Below are 22254 nucleotides of genomic sequence, written 5' to 3'. Positions count from 1 at the left end.
ACTCCCTCTGACATCTCTCCTATATCTATCACCCCTCAATTTAAAGCCATGTCCCCTCATGCTAGCCATCACCATCTGAGGAAAAGGACTCTCACTGTCGGATGTAAGTTGAATCAGGAGCTGAAATTGGCCTGTCGCAAAGATGCTACTACAGTTGTTATGGGGGATTTTAACATGCAGGTAGACTGGGAGAATCAGGACGGTATTGGACCTCAAGAAAGAGACTTTGTGGAGTGCCTCAGAGATGGATTCTTAGAACAGCTGGTGCTGGAGCCGACCAGGGAGAAGGCAATTCTGGATCTGGTATTGTGTAACGAATCAGAATTGGTCAGAGACCTCGAAGTGAAGGAGCCATTGGGAAGTAGTGACCATAATACAATAAGCTTCAATCTGCAATTTGAGAGGGAGAGGTTACAGTCAGAAGTGACAGTACTTCTGTTCAATAAAGGGAACTATGGAGCTATGAGGGAGGAGCTGGCCAAAGTTCAATGGTGCAATACCTTAGCAGGGATGACCGTGGAGGAACAATGGCGGATATTTCTTTCTGTAATGCAAACGTTGCAGGATCAGTTCATTCCTAAAAGGAAGAAAGATCCCAGGAGGAGGCATGGGCGGCAGTGGCTGACGAGGGAAGTTAAGAAACATATAAAGTTAAAAGAGAAAAAGTATAACATAGCAAAGATAAGTGGGAAAACTGAGGACTGGAAAGCTTTTAAAGAACAACAGAGGATTACTAAAAAGGAAATATGCAGAGGAAAAATGAGGTACGAAGGTAAACTGGCCAATAATATAAAGGAGGATCGTAAAAGCTTTTTTAGATATGTGAAAGACAAAAAAATGGTTAAGACTAAAATTGGGCCCTTGAAGACAGAAACAGGGGAATATATCGCGGGGAACAAAGAGATGGCAGAAGGGTTGAATTGGTACATCAGATCTGTGTTCACTGGGGAAGACACAAGCAATCTCCCTGAGGTAACAGCGGCTGAAGGACCTGAACTGAAGGGAATTTATATTTGCCAGGATTTGGTGTTGGAGAGACTGTTAGGTCTGAAGGTTGATAAGTCCCCGGGGCCTGATGGTCTACATCCCAGGGTACTGAAGGAGATGGCTCGAGAAATCGTGGATGCATTGGTGATTATTTTCCAGAGTTCGACAGATTCGGGGTCGGTTCCTGAGGATTGGAGGGTGGCTAATGTTATACCACTTTTTAAGAAAGGTGGGAGAGAGAAAGCAGGAAATTATAGACCAGTTAGTCTGACCTCAGTGGTGGGAAAGATGCTGGAATCTATTATAAAGGATGAAATTACGACACATCTGGATAGTAGTAAGAGGATAGGTCAGAGTCAGCATGGATTTATGAAGGGGAAATCATGCTTGACTAATCTTCTTTAATTTTTTGAGGATGTAACTCTGAAGATGGACGAGGGAGATCCAGTGGATGTAGTGTACCTGGACTTTCGGAAAAGCTTTTGATAAAGTCCCACACAAGAGGTTAGTGAGTAAAATTAGGGCGCATGGTATTGGGGGCAAAGTACTAGATTGGATAGAGAATTGGTTGGCTAATAGGAAACAAAGGGTAGTGAATAACGGCTCCATTTCGGAATGGCAGGCAGTGACCAGTGGGGTACCGCAGGGATCCGTGCTGGGAACGCAGCTTTTTATAAGATATGTTAATGATATAGAAGATGGTATGAGCAATAACATTAGCAAATTTGCTGAAGATACTAAGCTGGGTGGCAGGGTGAAATGTGATGAGGATGTTAGGAGATTACAGGGTGACCTGGACAAGTTAGGTGAGCGGGCAGATGCATGGCAGATGCAGTTTAATGTGGATAAATGTATGGATAAATTCCTGAAGAAGGGCTGATGCCCGAAATGTCGATTCTCCTGTTCCTTGGATGTTGCCTGACCTGCTGCGCTTTTCCAGCAACACATTTTCAGCATAAATGTATGGTTATCCATTTTGGTGGCAAGAACAGGAAGGCAGATTACTACCTAAATGGAATCCATTTAGGTAAAGGGGCAGTACAGAGAGATCTGGGTGTTCTTGTACAGTCAATGAAGGCAAGCATGTAGGTACAGCAGGTAGTGAAGAAGGCTAATAGCATGCTGGCCTTCATAACAAGAGGGATTGAGTATAGAAGCAAAGAGATGCTTCTGCAGCTGTACAGGGCCCTGGTGAGACCACACCTGGAATACTGTGTACAGTTCTGGTCTCCAAATTTGAGGAAAGGCATTCTGGCTATTGAGGGAGTGCAGCGTAGGTTCACGAGGTCAATTCCTGGAATGGCGGGATTACCTTACACTGAAAGACTGAAGCGACTGGGCTTGTATACCCTTGAGTTTAGAAGACTGAGAGGGGATCTGATTGAGACATATAAGATTATGAAAGGATTGGACACTCTGGCAGCAGGAAACATGTTTCCGCTGATGGGTAAGTGCCGAACCAGAGGACACAGCTTAAAAATACGGGGTAGACCATTTAGGACAGAGATGAGGAGAAACTTCTTTACCCAGAGAGTGGTGGCTGTGTGGAATGCTCTGCCCCAGAGGGCAGTGGAGGCCCAGTCTCTGGATTCATTTAAGAAAGAGTTGGATAGAGCTCTCAAAGATAGTGGAATCAAGGGTTATGGAGATAAAGCAGGAAGAGGATACTGATTAGGAATGATCAGCCATGATCATATTGAATGGCGGTGCAGGCTCGAAGGGCTGAATGGCCTACTCCTGCACCTATTGTCTATTGTCCACCCTATCTAACCCGCTGATCATCTTATATGTCTCAATTAAGTCACCTCTCAACCTTCTTTCCTCTAATGAGAACAGCCTCAAGTACCTCAGCCTTCCCTCCAGACCAGGCAACATCCAAGTAAATCTCCTCTGTACCCTTTCCAAAGTTTCCATATCCTTCCCATTATGCGATGACCAGAACTGTATTCAATACTTAAAAGTGTGACAGCACCAGAGTTTGTACAGCTGCAACATGACCTCACGACTCCAAAACTCAATCCTTCTACCAATAAAAGCTAACACACCATATGCCTTCTTAAGAACCCTGTCAACCTGGGTGGCAACTTTCAGGGATCTATGCACATTGACACAGAGATTTCTCTGCTCATCTACACTACCAAGAATCTTACCATTAGCCCAGTACTCTCTATTCCTGTTGCTCCTTCCAAAGTGAATCACCTCACACTTTTCTGCATTAAACTCTATTTCCCACCTCTCAGCCCAGCTCTGCAGCTTATCTATATTCCTCTGAAACCTGCAACATCCCTCACAACTCCACCAACCTTAGTGCCATCCACAAATTACTAACCCAGCCTTCTACTCCCTCATCCAGATCATTTATAAAAATGACAAACAACAGTGGACCCAAAACAGATCCTTGCAGTATGCCACTAGTAACTGAACTCCAGGATGAATACTTCCCATCAACCACCACCCTCTGTCTTTTATCAGTTAGCCAATTTCTGATCCAAACCACTAAATCACCCTCATTCCCAACTCAAAGGGGAAAACTACTTTAAATAGTAACTGTCCTATTAAACTACTATTTCACCCGTGTCCATCTTGTACTTGTCCTCAGACAGATGGCTATGGTCAAGAATTGGTACAGACTAGTACAGTATAATCTCCAAATGCAAGACTCTGCAGACCTGAAACTGTACTATTTTCTGGAGTGGGGCACACATGGAAAAAAACATTTCTTTCGACATTTGAATAAAATAATCTTGTGTTATAATAATTAAAAATGATTCAGATCTGGGATCTGTCGTCTTTATCACTCCCAGATGTGAAAAAAGAAACTGAGGATAGGCAAGGGGGAAATGTGGAATGCCCTGTTTATTGTGTCAGAAGTAAACTGGTTACATTCACTCAATTGTGAATTTCCAGTTCATGTGGCAGGTGTGGAGATAAATTTGCTTTAATCCATCATTTTTTAAAACTTACGTTTTAATATGTCTCTTACACGTGTCTGGGTCATTTCAGGACTGGCCTTCCTCAGACATGACAGTCCTCCATTTGGAAAACTTCCCTCTGCAGATTTAGATTGCTGAATAAAGAGACCTGATCAAGTACCTTGTGTGAAATCGCTGTGGAGCCCTCGTAAATAGCTGGCTCCTCAAAATGAGGACAAACTCACAAATGTGCCTGCTCTTGCAGGAAAGCACCTTCTATTTCACAATACATAGACTAGTGGCCAGAAGCAGCCATTCTGCCCTCTTCCTCACCCCAGTGTGCACGAGCAGCAATACGCAGGTGACTCTAGTTACTGACAAGAATTTCAATTCACATGCCAAGTTGTGACAGCCAAAACCATTCAAGATACCTGTCAGTGAGCTATTTTTACAACAGATCTAACTTAACATGGCACTTCATAGGTGAAAAACTGGACTGAACTGAGGAACAATATATTTAATTTTACACAGCACCTAGTTACATCCGTCAAACACATTGAAGTGCTTCACTCACTCTGAGTTCTGTATTGGAATAGCTATTAAGTAGGAAAACAGGGATATAACAAATGAATCAAAATGGAAAGCCAGAAAGGATGACTTGCTCAGACAGCAAGGTATTAGTATTCGAAGTTCAAACCAGGAACTCGGAAGGGCTGCCCTCTATTGGCCTTAAACCTTTGCTAATGTACCATCTGCCAGTATTACAAGGCAAGGTCAATCTTACGCACTCTCTTATGTAAAAAAGTGCCTTTCTAGAACATAGAAAATAGATGAGGGGAACAGGCAATGAAGCAACAAGTGGAAACAATGGAAGGCACAGAAAAAGCTTGATCAGAGCTACATTTGAAAGACAGAGCAGAAGAGAAACTGGAGTTTGACAACAGTGGAGGTTTTGGGAAAGAACTCTAGAATAAAAGTGAGCCACCTAACAAAGTGATAGTAAGCTATCAACAAGCTGTGGTTCCCATTGCCCATAAACTGAACTGGATTAGCCATCCAAATATTGTAGCTACAAGAGGCCAGAGGCAAGGAATCCTGCAGCAAGTAACTCCTCAAAGCCTGCCCATCATCTATAAGATACAAGTCAGGAGTGTGATGGAATACTCCCCACTTGCCTGGATGACTGCAGCCCCAACAACACTCAAGGAGCTTGACACTTGAAGCAAACTTCTTGATTGGCACTTCATTCGAAAACAGTCACTCCCTCATGTGTACCATCTGCAAGATGCGCTGCAAAAATTCACCAAAAACCCTCAGGCAGCATCTTCCAAACCCACAACTACTTCCATTGAGAAGGACAAGGGTAGCAAATACATGGGAACACCACCCGGTTCCCTTCCAAGCCACTCACCATCCTTGGAAACATATCACCATTCCTCAGTGTCACTCAATGAAAATCCTGGAAATGCCTCCCTAACAGCCTGGTTCACCATCAAGTGGGCTGCTTTGTCCTGAATGGTGTCAAGCTTCTTAAGTGTTATTGGTGCTGCACTCATCCAGGCAAGTGGGTAATATTCCATCATACTCCTGACCTCTGCCTTGTCTACAGGTTTTGGGGGAGTCAGGAAGTGAGTTACTCAATGCAGTATTCCCAGCCTCTAAACTGTACTTGTAATCACTGTATTTATTATGGAGAGTTGAGTTGAGTTTCAAGTCAATGGCAACCCCCACAATGTTGGTACTGGGGTATTCAGTGATGGCAACATCCTTGAATGTCAAGGGGCAGTGGCTAGAGTTATTGTCTCTTATTGAGAGGATCCTAGGGAGTGTTGCTGAACAGAGACCTTGGAGTGCAGGTTCATAGCTCCTTGAAAGTGGAGTCGCAGGTAGATAGGATAGTGAAGGTGACATTTGGTATGCTTTCCTCTATTGGTCAGAGTATTGAGTACAGGTGTTGGGAGGTCATGTTGCGGCTGTACAGGACATTGGTAGGCCACTTTTGGAATACTGCGTGCAATTCTGGACACCTTCCTAACGGAAGAATGTTGTGAAACTTGAAAGGGTTCAGAAAAGATTTACAAGAATGTTGCCAGGGTTGGAGGATTTGAGCTATAGGAAGAAGCTATAAGCTGGGACTGTTTTCCCTGGAGCATCAGAGGCTGAGGGGTGACCTTATAGAGGTTTATAAAATCATGAGGGCCACGGATAGGATAAATAGACAAGGTCTTTTCCCTGGGGTGGGGGAGTCCAGAACTAGAAGGCACAGGCTTTGGAGAGGGGAAAGATATGAGAGACCTATGGGGCAACTTTTTCATGCAGAGGGTTTTATGTGTATGGAATGAACTACAAGAGGAAGTGGTGGAGGCTGATACAATTGCAACATTTAAAAGGCATTTGGATGGGTATATGAATAAGAAGGGTTTGGAGGGATATGGGCTGGGTGCTGGCAGGTGGAACTAGATTGGGTTGGGATATCTGGTCGGCATGGACAAGTTGGACCAAAGGGTCTGTTTCCGTGCTGTACATCTCTATGACTCTATGATCAGTGCGTGGCAGTTGTGTGGTGTGAATTTTACTTGCCGCTTATCAGCCCAAGGAGAAAGTGAGGACTGCAGATGCTGGAGATCAGAGCTGAAAATGCTTTGCTGGAAAAGCGCAGGAGGTCAGGCAGCATCCAAGGAGCAGGAGAATCGACGTTTCGGGAATCAGCCCTTTCCTCATTCCTGAAGAAGGGCTGATGCCTGAAATGTCGATTCTCCTGCTCCTTGGATGCTGCCTGACCTGCTGCGCTTTTCCAGCAACACATTTTCAGCACTTATCAGACCAAGCCTGGATATTGTTCTGCACTTGCTGGATTTGAACATTGACTGCTTCAGTATCTGAGGTGTCGTGAATGGTGCTGAATATTGCACAATCAGCAGCAAACACTCTCACTTCTGACCTTATGATGGAGGGAAGATCATTAACGAAGCAACTGAAGATGGTTTACCCTGGGACACTACGCTGAGGAACTCCAGCAGAGATACCCTGGAGCTGAGATGAATAATTGCAACAACGTCAACTATCTTCCTATTTGTCAGGTATGACTCCAACCAGAGATACACTCAGTACTCATTGATTCCAGATTTGCTCATTGATGCCACAGTTGATCAAACACAGCCTTGAGGTCAAGGGTTGTCACTCTCAGCTCACCTCTGGAATTCATCGCTTTGGTCCATGTTTGAACTAAGGCTGGAAGGAGGTCACGAGCGGAGTGACCCTCGTGGAACCTAAACTGGGCGAAACTAAGCAGGTTATTGCTGAGTAGGTGCTGTTTGATGGCACTGTTGATTATACCTCCCATCACTTTATTGATGAGCGAAAGTAGACTGATTGAGTGGCAATTGGGCATACCTGGGCAATTTACCATACTGTCGGGTTGATGCCAATGTTGGAGCTGCACTGGGAAGGCTTGGCTAAGTGACTGACATGTTCTGGCGCACACGTATTACTAGAATGTTGATAAAGCCCATGGCCTTTGCAGTACCTGGTGCCTCCAACATTTCGTGATACCACATGGAGTAAATCAAATTCACTGTAGATTAGCATTTGTGTTGCTGGGGACCAGTGGAGGAGGTCGAAATGAACCATCCACACAGCACTTCTAGTTGAAGATTGCTGCAAATGCTTCTGTCTTATCTTTTGCACTGGTGTGCTGGGCTCTTCCATCAGAGAATGGGGATAATCGTGGAGTCTCTTCCTTCAGTGAATTATTTAATTGTCTACCATCATTCATGGCTGGATGTGGCAGGACTGCAGAGCTTAGATCTGACCGATTGGTTGTGAGATTACTTAGCACTACCTATCACTTGCCACTTATGCTGCTTGGTATTCAAGTAGTCTTGCTTGGTAGTTTCAACAGATTGACATCTCATCTTCAGGTCTGCCTGGTGCTGCTCCTGGCATGCCCTCCTGCACTCTCCACTGAACCAGGGTTGATCCCCAGATGGCAATGATTGAGTGGGGGATATACCAGGCCATGTGTTTGCAGATTATTTTGGAGAACAATTCTGCTGCTGTTGATGGCCCCCAATGCATCATGGGTGCTCAAGCTGGAGTTGCTAGATCTGCTAGAAATCTCAGAGAAAGTGAAGATGCAGATGCTGGAGAGTCAGAGTCGAAAAGTGTGTTGCTGGAAAAGCACAGGTCAGGTAGCATCTAAGGAGCAGGTGACATTTCGGGCATAAGCCCCTCGTCAGGAATGTCCCTGAAGGGCTTATACCTGAAACGCTGACTCTCCTGCTCCTTGGATTCTGCCTGACCTGCTGTGCTTTTCCATAACCACACTTTTCAGCTCAGTTAAAGTCTGTCCCAAGTAGCACAGTGATAATGCTAGTGATTTTTGAGAACATTTGTAGCTCAGGTTGTAAGTTAGCTCACTAAGCTGGAAGCTTTGTTTTCAGATGTATTGTCACTATACTAGGTAAGTGAGAGTCTCTGGTGAAGTGCATGTGATATGTCCCACCTCGCGACTTATAGGTCTTGGTTTCTTAAGGTGGGCAATGTCACTTACAGTGTTTTTTTTCCAAGAGAAGGTAGATGGGATCGAAGTCAATGTGTTTATTGTTCGAGTTCTGGTTAAATGCCATGCTCTAAGAATTCTCGTGCATGTCTTTGTTTAGCCTGTCCGAGGATGTGTGTGTTGTCCCAATCAAGAAGGAGGTCCTTCTTTGTCTATATGGATGGAAACTAGTGATAGTGGGTCATGGGAAGGGTAGGTCGTGCCTCACAAATCTTACTGAGATCTTTGAGAAGGTGCCCACACAGATGGACAAGGGTAAAGTGGTTGATGTGGTGTATATGGATTTCAGTAAGGTGTTTGATAAGGTTCCCCACAGTCAGCTATAAACAAAATACGGAGGTATGGGATTGAGGATGATTTAGTGGTTTGGATCAGAAATTGGCTAGCTGAGAAAAGACTAGTGGTTGATAGGAAATATTCATCCTGGAGTTCAGTTACTAGTGGGGTACCGCAAGGATCTGTTTTGGGTCCACTGTTGTTTGTCATTTATATAAATGACCTGGATGAGGGCGTAGAAGGATGGGTTAGAAAATTTGTGGGTGAAACCAAGGTCAGTAGAGTCATGGATAGTGACGAAGAATGTTGCAGGTTACAAAGAGACATTGATAAACTGCAGAGCTGGGATGAGAGGTGGCAAATAGAGTTTAATCTTGGTGTCCAGGTACATAGATCCTTGAAAGTTGCCACTCAGGTTGATAGGGTTGTTAAGAAGGTATATGATGTGTTAGCCTTTATTGGTAGAGGGATTGAATTTTGGAACCACAAGGTCATGCTGCGGCTGTACAAAACTCTGGTGCAGCCGCACTTGGAGTATTGCATACAGTTCTGGTCACCGCATTATAGGAAGGATGTGGAAGCTTTGGAAAGGGTTCAGAGGAGATTTCCTAAGATGTTGCCTGGTGTGGAAGGGAGATCTTGTGAGGAAAGTTTGAGGGACTTGAAGCTGTTCGAGAGAGAAGAAGGTTGAAAGGTGACTTAACTGAGACATTTAAGATAATCAGAGGGTTAGATAGGTTGGACAGTGAGAGCCTTTTTTCCTCGGACGGTGATGGCTAGCAAGAGGGAACATAACTTTAAACTGAGGGGTGACAGATATCAGATGTAGTTTCTTTACTCACAGAGTAGTAGGGGTGTGGAACACACTGCCTGCAATTGCAGTAAACTCACCAACGTTAAGGGCATTTAAATGATCATTGGAGAGACATACGAATGAGAATGGAATGGTGTAGGTTAGACAGAATTCAGATTGATTTCACAGGTCGGTGTAACGCCGAGGGCCGAAGGGCCTGTCCTGCACTGTAATGTTCGACAGTCTAAATTCCACAATGTGCCATGGGGGAAATCTGAACCTGGGACTAACAGGTGAGCAATAATACTGCTAGGCCATCAGCACCCCCTTGGATGTTGAGCTACATGAACAAGACATAAGAGTAGGTCATCAGCCCTTTAAGCCTGTTCCAGCGTTTAATAAGATCTTGGCTGATCTGATTTTAATCTCTACCCTACATTCCTGCATATCCCCAATAATCTTTCATCCCTTTGGTTGTCCCATTTCAGGCACCTAAAAAGATTCAAAGTAGTAGATAAAAGTAACTAAAACACTGCAGCTATTAACAGAGCATATACAGACCAAACATGCAACATTTTCTCCCCCCGTGGACATTCAGTTGCATCAACTCAGTTGCAAACAGTTGAGCAGAATACAGAAAGTGTAGAGAACTGAAAAAGGAGTGAAGTGGGATTGAGGAGTTAGAAGATCAGTAACTAACATAAAAAGAATGCAAAGAGTTTATCAGCTTAAGTGAAAGAAAGAAATATGTGCATTTATATGGCATTTTTCACAATGATCAGACCTCTCAAAATGCTTTCCAGCAAATTAAGTACTTTTGAAGTAGTCACTGTTGTAATGTGAGAAACTCTGCAGCCGACATGTACACAGCAAACTCCCACAAACAGCAACGCAACCATGACCCAAATAAAGTGGGATATTTTGGTGATGTTGATTAAGGGATAGATTTTGGGAGCGTAGGCACCATAAGCAACAGGAACAGGAGTAGGCTGCTTGGCCCCTCAGACCTGTTCTGTCGTTCATTAGGATCATGGCTGATCCAATATTTCTCACTTTCCCTTGTCTGGACTTTTCCCTGTAACCCTTTATTCCCCTGCTGATTGGGAATCTATCTCAGCCTTAAATATACACAAGGACTCTACCCCACAGCTCTCTGTGGCAAGGAGTTCCAAAGATTCAGAAAAAAAATCTCTTCATCGCAGCCTTAAATTGATGTCCCTTTATTCTGAGACTATGCTCTCTGGTCCTCGACTCTCTCATGAGGGGGAAGATCCTTTCAGCATTTACGCTGTCAAACCTATTTGTCAAGCTTAAGAATCTTATACATTTCAATTAGATCACCAGGGATAAATCCCCAGCTCTTCTTTAATGTCATGCAATCTTTTAGATCGAAGCGGGCAGGTGAATTCCCAGTTTCATATTGCAGCTGGACTACAATACTTCTAACAGTGCTGCACTGAAATGTGCAAGCACTGGAGACTGACTTGAACCTAGAACTTTGTTATTCAATGAATATTGTGCTACCAACTGAGCAATGGCTGACAAAATTAAATGGTAAAAGGTTAAATTAAGGTTAATCTGGTGGGGTTGATTCAGAACCAAAAAGGAAATTTGTGGAGGAAAAGGACACAACTCTGATACTTTATCAACACTTTGTACCTGTCTTCATAAACTAAGATGCTGTTGCTAATGATCACAATATAAAAGAGGAAGCTGTAGAGTCATCACAGCATAGCAACAGATGAAGAGGAATGATTTTACAAACTGACTGTCCTCAAACTGATCCAGTCTGGATAATATGCATCTGAAGCTATGGGAAGTCAGGGTGAAATCTGCAAAGTGAATCTTGTTTTACAAAGGGGAAAAGGATAAACACAAGAGCCACAGCCAAATCAGGACAATGTTGGTAGTAGGGAAACTTTTAGATATAAATAATTACTTGTCACTAGGAAAGACACAAAAATAAATGACAGCCAGCATGAATCTATCCAAGACAAATCAGGTCTGCAAAGTGGATTGAATTCTTCAATAAGGTGATAAGTATTGAAGGGTAGTGACACAGCTGTGCATCAAGACTTTCAAGATAAAGTACCAGAAACAGAAGCTGAGAGATTAAAGGGGCAGTGTCTATGTGTAAAGGGAAACAACTTAAGGGACAAGGATTTCCACTGTATCCTTAATCTACTGCACTGAACCAAGAACAAACAAAGAACAAAGAAAATTACAGCACAAGTCTGTGCTGACCCAGATCCTCTACCTACACCTGTCACCTATTTTACAAGGATCTGTATCCCTTTGTTCCCTGCATTCAAACATCTGTCTAGACACATCTTAAATGACTACTGTACCCGTCCCTACTACCTCCACTGACAACACATTCCAGGCACCCACCACCCTCTGCATAAAGACCTGTCCACACATATCTCCCTTAAACCTTTCCCCCTCACCTTGAACTTGTGACCTCCAGTAATTGAGTCCCCCGATCTGGGAAAAAGCTTCTTGCTATCCACCCTGTCTACACCTCTTATGATTTTGTAGATATCAATCAGGTTCCCCCCCTCAATCTTTGCCTTTCTAATGAAAATAATCCTAATCTACTCAACCTCCCTTCATAGCTAGCATCCTCCATACCAGGCACAATCCTGGTGAACCTCCTCTGTACCCTCTCCAAAGCATCCACATCCTTTTGGTAATGTGGCAACCAGAACTCTGTTCCAAACATGGCCAAACCAAAGTCTTATATGAGTGTAACATGACATGCCAACTCTTGTACTCAATACCCCATCCGATGAAGTAAAGCAGGTCTTATGCCTTCTTGACCACTCTGTCAACCTGCATTGCCACCTTCAGGGTACAATAGACCTGAACACCCAGATCTCTCTGTCAATTTTCCTCAGGGCTTTTCCATTTACCGTATCGTTCACTCTTGAATTTGATCTTCTAAAATGCGTCACCTCGCATTTGCCCGGATTGAACTTCATCTGCCATTTCTCTGCCCAACTCTCTAATCTATCTATATTCTGCTGCATTCTCTGACAGTCCCCTTCACTATCCAACAATCTGAGTGTCATCTGCACACTTGCTAATCAGACCATCTATATCTTCCTCCTGATCATTTATGTATATCACAAATAACAGTGGTCCCAACACTGTGTCCCATGGGACACCACTGGTCACAGGTCTCCTTTTTAAGAAACACCTTTCCACTATTACTTTCTGTCTCCTGTTGCCCAGCCAGGTCTCTATCCATCTAGCTAGTAAACCATGGACCACACGTGACTTTACTCTGACAGTGCGGCGCTTCCACAGCATTGTCCTTTGGACAGTCTGGCACTTCCTCAGTAGTGAATCTTTGTCAATGTGGCCTTGTCCTGCAGTGGACTGAATTTTAAAACATATTACTCCACTTCATTCCATTAACACTTTGTAAATGAGAAACAAAAACAGAAATTGCTGGAAAAGCTCAGCAGGTCTGGCAGCATCTGTGAAAAAGAAATCAGAGTTAACATTTCTGGTCGAGTGACCCTTCCTCAGAAATATTTGGTTTTTCTTTCAGTTTCCACTTTGTAAATAGTTGTAGTAGCTCTGTCTTATTCTGTCAATCAAACAGGACAGTACCTTCAATAGAGTCCTTGGCAGTGATGTTCCCAAACCCAGCATTTGGACTTTGTGCTGGGCACTCTGGGCTCCAACATGCCCTTCCCAACAGGTTATGGACTCTCCATCAGCCTACCATGGGGAACCTTATCAAATGCCTTACTGAAGTCAATGTATGTGACATCTACAGCCCTTCCCTCATCAATCAACTTTGTCACTTCCTCAAAGAATTCTATTAAGTTGGTATGACATGACCTTCCCTGCACAAAACCATGCTGCCCATCACGGATAAGTCTATTTTCTTCCAAATGTAAATAGATCCTATCCCTCAGTATCTTCTCCAGCAGCTTCCCTACCACTTACATCAGGCTCACCCATCTATAATTACCTGCTACCCTTCTGAAACAAGGGGACAACATTAGCAATTCTCTAGTCTTCCAGGACCTTAACCATAGAGTCATAGAGATGTACAGCATGGAAACAGACCCTTCGGCCCAACCCGTCCATGCCGACCAGATATCCCAACCCAATCTAGTCCCACCTGCCAGCACCCGGCCCATATCCCTCCAAACCCTTCCTATTCATATACCCATCCAAATGCCTCTTAAATGTTGCAATTGTATCAGCCTCCACCATATCCTCTGGCAGCTCATTCCATACACGTACTATCCTCTGTGTGAAAAAGTTGTCCCTTAGGTCTCTTTTATATCTTTCCCCTCTCATCCTAAACCTATGCCCTCTAGTTCTGGACTCCCCGACTCCAGGGAAAAGACTTTGCCTATTTATCCTATCCATGACCCGCATAATTTTGTAAACCTCTATAAGGTCACCCCTCAGCCTCCGACACTCCAGGGAAAACAGCCCCAACTTGTTAAGCCTCTCCCTATAGCTCAGATCCTCCAGCCCTGGCAACATCCTTGTAAATCTTTTCTGAACCCTTTCAAGTTTCACAACATCTTTCCAATAGGAAGAAGACCAGAATTGCACGCAATATTCCAACAGTGGCCTAACCAATGTCCTGTACAGCCGCAACATGACCTCCCAATTCCTGTACTCAATACTCTGACCAATAAAGGAAAGCATACCAAACGCCTTCTTCACTATCCTATCTACCTGCGACTCCACTTTCAAGGAGCTATGAACCTGCACTCCAAGGTCTCTTTGTTCAGCAACACTCCCTAGGACCTTACCATTAAGTGTATAAGTCATGCTAAGATTTGCTTGCCCAAAATGCAGCACCTTGCATTTATCTGAATTAAACTCCATTTGCCACTTCTCAGCCCATTGGCCCATCTGGTCAAGATCCTGTTGTAATCTGAGGTAACCCACTTCGCTGTCCACTACACCTCCAATTTTGGTGTCATCTGCAAACCTACTAACTGTACCTCTTATGTTCGCATCCAAATCATTTATGTAAATGACAAAACGTAGAGGGCCCAGCACCGATCCTTGTGGCATTCCACTGGTCACAGGCCTCCAGTCTGAAAAACAACCCTCTACCACCATCCTCTGCCTTCTACCTTTGAGCCAGTTCTGTATCCAAATGGCTAGTTCTCCCTGTATTCCATGAGATCTAACCTTGCTGATCAGTCTCCCATGGGGAATCTTGTCGAACACCTTACTGAACTCCATATAGATCACATCTACTGCTCTGCCCTCATCAATCTTCTTTTGTTACTTCATCAAAAAACTCAATCAAGTTTGTGAGACATGATTTCCTACGCACAAAGCCATGTTGACTATCCCTAATCAGTCCTTGCCTTTCCAAATACATGTACATCCTGTCCCTCAGGATTCCCTCCATCATCTTGCCCACCACCGAGGTCAGGCTCACTGGTCTATAGTTCCCTGGTTTGTCCTTACCACCCTTCTTAGACAGTGGCACCACGTTTGCCAACCTCCAGTCTTCCGGCACTTCACCTGTGACTATCGATGATACAAATATCTCAGCAAGAGGCCCAGCAATCACTTCTCTAGCTTCCCACAGAGTTCTCGGGTACACCTGATCAGGTCCTGGGGATTTATCTACTTTTAACCGTTTCAAGACATCCAATACCTCCCTTTCTGTAATCTGGACATTTTGCAAGATGTCACCACTTGTTTCCCTACAGTCTATATCTTCCATATCCTTTTCCACAGTAAATACTGATGCAAAATATTCATTTAGTATCTCCCCCATTTTCTGTGGCTCCACACAAAGGCCCCTTTGAGGGGCCCTATTCTCTCCCTAGTTACCCAGTTACCCTTTTGTCCTTAATATGTTTGTAAAAACCCTTTGGATTCTCCTTAATTCTATTTGCCAAAGCTATCTCATGTCCCCATTTTGCCCTCCTGATTTCCCTCTTAAGTATACTCCTACTTTCTTTATACTCTTCAAAGGATTCACTCGATCTATCCTGTCTATACCTGACATATGCTTCCTTCTTCTTAACCAAACCCTCAATTTCTTTAGTCATCCAGCATTCCCTATACCCACCAGCCTTCCCTTTCACCATGACAGGAACCATGTTTAAGGATGCTGCAAAGATATCTCTTAAGGCTCCAGCTATTTCCTCTCTGGCGGCCCTCAGTAACCTGGGATAGAGCCCAGTTGAACCTGGGGACTTGTCCACCTTAATGCTTTTTAAAATACTCAAAACATCCCCCCTCCTTAGCTGACTAATCAAACATCTATCTCCAACCTCAACTATCCATCATGTATCGCATTGCTGCATTGATGGAGAATTTTGTTTCATTTGTAGTAGCATTTGCCATGTGTTGCACGCAATTATGTGCCTTTCAAGAAATAAAATTACAAGTCAGAAGGACAACTCACCTTTAAGCTGGGAATGGTGCACAGCAAACATGTTTATAGCCATGAGCTGCAGCATGCGTGTATTACCAATGGGGGATGGGCTATGTTGAAGCAGTGCTCGGAACTCCTTCAGAACATTTGCAGCCACTAAAGGAAAGGTTTCCATCCTACAATAAAAAGACAAAAATAATTTGTATTTGTACAGTACCTTTCACAACCGCAGGATACCTATGAGTTAATTAAGTATCAAAATCCAGTAACTAATTTGTGCAGAAAAAGATCCCACAAAAAGAAAATCCATGTTAAAGAATTTGGTTAAGGATGGTCAGGCCACCAGAAGGAATTCCCTTGCTTTATATAAATTGTGCCCTCAGATATTTTACATCCACTTTGGGCAGCTGTCTACCACCTTCTCAAGGACAATTATAAACGGGCAATAATTGCTGACCCAGCCAATGGAGCCAACATCCCATGAATATATAAAAGTAATCACAATTGTTTGAACAACCGAACATCATGTTGATAGAAAGAGAACATTGGAATCAGTCCCAGAGAACAAAGGGTGGGAAACAGAACAAATCTTTCAAAAAGAGGAATAGGGATCAGCCAGAAAATTGCAGCCCAGTTATTCTTACCCGAGTAACTGACAAACTGTTCAAGTTTGTGATACTGGATGAAATTACTGAGCAACTAAAATTAATCTCGATCAAACATCATTATTTCTGAAGGGCAGGTTACACTTGACCAAACTAAAAGCATTTTTGCAAAAATACAAAAGGTAAAGGAAATACTGTGTATATTTATATTTAGGTCTTCAAAAATATTTTGAGAAGCTTAAACAAAGAGATACGGTAAAAACAATAGTACATCAAATTAAAGAGAAGGAGATGGAGCAATGATTCAAAGACAACAAAGTTTGGGTAATGGAAGTTTCTATAAATGGAAAGATGTCATGAATTAAACTCTACTTGAGTCTGAGCGGGCTGCTCTTATTTAGTTTGAACTTGGCAATCAAAACAATGTTGAAATTTGACAATAATAAATTTTATGGGGTTGGAGCTTACAAATTATGGCCAAGGACATGAATGACTGCTGAGAAATGGGCAAATAAGTGGAAAATACAGTTCAATGTGGAAATGGCACAGCAGTGGAAAAGGAAGATATATCGCAGATGATGAGATTTTAAATCGAGTGGCAGTGTGGTTGCATTATAGATATGTTATTGGACGAGTAAACCTGAGGCTGAACTAATGTTTCAGAAACTAATTCAAATTCTACAGTGGCAATTGGGGAAGTTAAATTCAATTAGTTAAAGATCTGCAATAAAGAAGTAATCTCTGTCGTTTTAAGAATAAAAGTAACAGAGTATTGTTAGAACTCATTTGTTTCGCTCATGTGCTTCAGGAAGGAAGATTTGTCATCCTTATCCAGTCCTGTCCCTACATGTAACTCTAGACTTACAACAATGCAACTAACTCAACTTTGAAATGACCTAATAAGCTATGAAAAAGGCCCAGTTATAATAAAAACAGACCTATTATCTGGCATCAACCGAGGTAACCAGATGTAGAAAAGGCAGATCCTACCAATCAACCCTTCAAAGTCCTCCTCCCTCACATTTAGGGAATTGCACCAAAACTGGGAGAACTATCCCACAGATTAGCCAATGACCTAGACTGCCATCCCTGAATATGTCTGTCTAACCAACGAGAGATTAACCAGAGGTGGCAACACAGTGGTATACAGTCAGGAGGAAGTGGGTCCAGGAGTCCACAATATTGCCTATGAACTCTCAAAGTCTCATGACATCAGATCAAATGTAGACAAGGAAACATCCTGCCGATTACTGCCCACTCATTCTCTGATGAATTAATGCTGTACCACGTTGAACACCTCTTAAGAGGAAACAGAAAACTTTGTTTTTAAATTAAAGGAAAATTTTAAAAGTAAAAGAAATTTAAAAACTTAATAGAAAATAGAGGAAATAGAGGCCAGCAAGACCTCAAAAGTTATTCTGGATAGGAGACTTCAACGTCCATGTGAAGTGACAGTGACTGTCACTGAAGTTAATTAAGTATCAAAATCCAGAAGCTAACTTATGCAGAAAAAGATCCCACAAAGAGAAAATCCATGTTAACGAATTTGGTTAAGGATGGTCAGGCCACCAGAAGGAATTCCCTTGCTTTATATAAATTGTGCCCTCAGATATTTTACATCCACTTTGGGCAGCTGTCTACCACCTTCTCAAGGACAATAATTGCTGACCCAGCCAGTGGAGCCAACATCCCATGGATGTATAAAAGTAATCACAATTGTTTGAACAACCGAACACCATGTTGACAGAAGCTTGGGTAGAAAGAGAGTATGTGGAAGCAAGAAACTCCACAAAATTGAAGTCAATGGGAATTAAACGAGAACACCTTCTTAACTAGCAGCACATTGGGAAACACATGGACTACAGTGGCTCATCAAAACCTTGTCAAGGATTCTAACAACAAATAACTTTTCGCATTCCAAGAACAAATTTAAAAGAGCAGAGGATCCTTGGACTGCAGAAAAACCATTTAAACATTGCAGCACAAACAGACAGGGTCATGCAATGATCAACGTAATACTTAGTTTGTATCTAGAGACACATAATACAAAAAACAAGTTATCAGTGCTGAACTTGCACATGACCTTCGAGAGGCTGCAGGTGAGATTTTGAGCCATTTTGGACTCTGCTAAAAGGTGCAATGTAAATTCATAAGGATGAGCTACACTAATCAAAATAAGCTGAGACTTTTTTTCACCACAGTGGAGGAGGTTAGGGAAAAACCTGACCGACATCTCAAAGATTATTAAAACATTTGGTACCGTAGATAGTGATACATAGTTTCCACTGGGCTGTGCGACGGCAAAGAGAGAACACAAAAATAATCCCAAAAACAAACCAAAGGGGACATTATGGAGTACTTCCTCACAGATGGGTTGGCAGGAACGCAGAATTCCCTACCATCAGCCATTTCTGAAGAAAAGTTGATAGCCTTTCTTAAAAGCAACACAGAAATAATGCCTGTGAACGGTTAGAGTACGAGGAGCAGGAAAATGAAATTAGGTAAGGAATCTGAAGGGAAACTCACAACGCAGATGCAAGAACATAGTTTGACATGGCAGGGTGTGTTGAACTAGGGGGCACAATCTCAGACTAAGAGACAGGCAATTTAGCACTGAGGCAAGGAAGAAAGTCTCCACTCAGGGAATGGTGAATCATTTGGATCCTCAGATGGAGGATCCATCATTAAGTATGTTCAAGACAGAGACCAACAGATTTCAATAGATTAAAACATCAGGGGGTATAGCGATATAACAGGAAATGGTGTTAAGCAGAAAATCCAATAATAACTGAATGGTTGAGCAACTCAAGGGGCCTGAAAGGTTTAGTCCTGCTCTTATTTCCTATATCCTTATGCAAAACAAATGATGTGTTTCTGTAGATTGTGATCTTTGCCATCACCGATACACAACATTCTATACTGGATCAGACTGTAGCTTTGTCCTTTTATCCTTTGGCCCTACTTATTTCATGTAGAAGGCTCCAAGTGATGCCCAACTGAAAAGATTGTCTCATGCCTGCACTGCCTTTGAATCCAGATTCTTAAAAGTCACCGTCAAGCTCAGTGTCCAATTCATCTCCACCACCACCACCACCAGACATTTCCATCTACAAATTGTAAATTTCCCCTAATGATCTTACAGGCCATGTATTTCATCAGCATGTCCCTCAAAAGTGAAAAGGGTTTTGATAAACATTTTCTCTGTATATTCAAAGCACTGTTCTCATAGAGATTATGGGATCTCCATGTCCCTAGCAAAGACAACTCTCTCTTATGTTTGTCCATATCCTGCCATCTCTCAGCCACTGCTCATAACAAAACAGATTTTCATTTTCAACTGACAAATTACTTCTAGCAACTGAGCAAATCTCCTCGGCTACATCAATCACTAACATAGATAGAGTGTGAGGAGGGTGATTACTACAGCACTTCAGAACACAAAGAAGGTGATGAAAGTGACTTTGATGTTCTGAATTTTTGTAATGGAGAATTTGGCAATGAAATCTGCTTTATATTAAAAAAATGAACACTGCTCCATCAGAGAGCTATCTATTTCTCTCACTTCAAACTGTAACACAACCCAAATCCAACAGTCACAGAAACATCAAAGGAGCAAGTATCTAAACTACAACTCACCTGTGCCATATGCATTTAAACCTGAATCTATGCTGAGCAAGTGCCCGGCTCTTCCAGTTCATCATAAACCCGAGCTCTTTGGTTGCTGCCAAGTTGTCAACACAGAACAGAAAAACACTTATCGGATCCAAACACAATGCTGATCCAAGTATGAAAATTCTAACTCACGATTTCTGCTCATTTCCATTACAATGAAGCTCTGATTCATTGGGCTTGCTGGTAGGTCAGCTGAAGACCTGAGCAACTATTCAGAACAGTGTAAACACAAACATTATCTCACTTCAGTAGCAAACTGCAGGTTTGGTTATTAACTACACCTTTAGCACCAATTGCATCTGACTTTGCTTACCATGTTACAGATACATGTTTCATTCTCCCCGAGTCATTGATACACTGATGACATTGAACCAGCAAGAATAGGAATGGAGTCTTCATCTCTTTCTCAGAAGCTGGGCAGTTCCAGCATGGCCACTTTATTGGCCATTCCTAGCTGCACTGACAAAATGATGAATTGTCTTCTTGGACCAAAGCATGCTTGATGATATCCGATTACACCCAACACCAGGTTACAGCCCACCCTAGCCCAACACCAGCACCGCCAAGTTATCAATCCAATATCACAGCAGCTTTCTAGGCCACTTAGAAGCCAATAAGAGTCAACTGGAATGTGGGACTGTAGTCAAGTCCAAACCAAACTGAATAAGCTAAACCTTTTCCAAAGGGCATTACCAATCCAGCTGAGTTCTTACAGTAAAAAGACAGCTTTTATGGTCATTTATTTTCTGGTGTATGTCCCTCGAATTATCAAATTTGTTGACTTATATTTCATCATTTGTGTTGGAGAGATCGGAATTTGTGACCTCTAGTCTCGTTCTAGTCTAATCATTACCAACATACTTTGTACTTAATCATATCCTCATTCACTGTTCCTTTGCATCTGGAGCATGAAACTATTTATAACAAAAGCAAAATAATACAGATGCTGTAAACTTGAAACAGAGAATGCTGGAGAAACTCAGCAGGTCTGGCAGCATCTGTGGACAGAGAAACAGAGTTAACGTTTCAAGTCCAATATGACTCTCCTTCCGATCTGAAGAGGAGCCATGCCAGACTCAAAATGTTACCTTTGTTTCTCTCTCCACAGATACTGCCAGACCTGCTGAGTTTCTCCAGTGTTCTCTTTGTTTGCTGCATGAAGCTCCTTGACTGATTCACATCATCTATAGCCAAAATACACTGATCCTAATTTTGAAAAGAACCAGTACTGGTGGGAGGCTATTCTTTGTATCTGATACTCTGATATAAGCAATTCTCAGCCCTTGGGCACAATCTAGAAATCATTAAGCAAAACCTCATTTCCTCGACAATTCTGGAGTGTATTGCATTTGGTCCAGGTGCCCTGTATAGTTTTAAGGCTTTGAGTTACTTCCCAACAACGCATTACTGACCTCTACATATGTTACGGATTTCTGAACTAGTCTGAGTGCATCTGGAATTGGTCCAAAGTCTTCACTTGAGAAGACTGATGTGCTGCCATTTCCTGATTTTCCCCATGACATTTCTCCACAATTTATCCCATAAAGGACTGACCCGGAATCCACCACTCAGCTTATATTATACATTGCTTTATGAAACATATTTAGTCAGTAGACAAGCTCCTTTCCTAATTTTCTTTTCACCCCTTAAACATCTTGGGGGTGGGCAGCAAATTGACACAGTTGTCATACTGCATGCAGTTCTCTAGAAATAAGCAGTCACTATAATATACCCCAGATTATCAGCTGGGAATAGTGACAGCATTCCTACAAGGTAAGACTTGCTCCCAGCAGCTCATACGTTCCCCCTGTACCCAATGCACCCATATTCCTGTGTGGACAGTAAATATAGCATTACCAGAGTCTCAGGTAAGAGCACTCCTTTTTCACCTGCCCGGAATTGTAATTGTGACTGACCACGATATCGCACCAAGATATCACAAAGAGTCATTACATCACGGCTAGATTATTGGGTTAAAAGCTTCCATACAGCCAGGACAGACAGGCAGAAGGCTGGAAGAACACAGCAAGCCAGGTAGCATCAAGAGGTGGAGAAGTCGACGTTTC

At 42.7% G+C, this 22254-nt stretch overlaps 1 protein-coding gene across 1 annotated transcript in view; it reads right to left on the bottom strand.

Moving 5' to 3' along the window:
- The window catches only part of smg6 (SMG6 nonsense mediated mRNA decay factor), a 473468-nt gene that overhangs the window by 310678 nt on the left and 140536 nt on the right, over positions 1-22254 (bottom strand). Inside the window, 1 exon segment of the mRNA XM_072589202.1 lies at positions 15942-16087. Coding sequence (XP_072445303.1) covers positions 15942-16087 — 146 coding nt within the window.

This window comes from Chiloscyllium punctatum, chromosome 19, assembly GCF_047496795.1.
Source record: "Chiloscyllium punctatum isolate Juve2018m chromosome 19, sChiPun1.3, whole genome shotgun sequence".
Classification (NCBI taxonomy): domain Eukaryota; kingdom Metazoa; phylum Chordata; class Chondrichthyes; order Orectolobiformes; family Hemiscylliidae; genus Chiloscyllium; species Chiloscyllium punctatum.
Note: the sequence above shows the minus strand (reverse complement) of the source record. Positions and strands in the feature narration are given on the sequence as shown.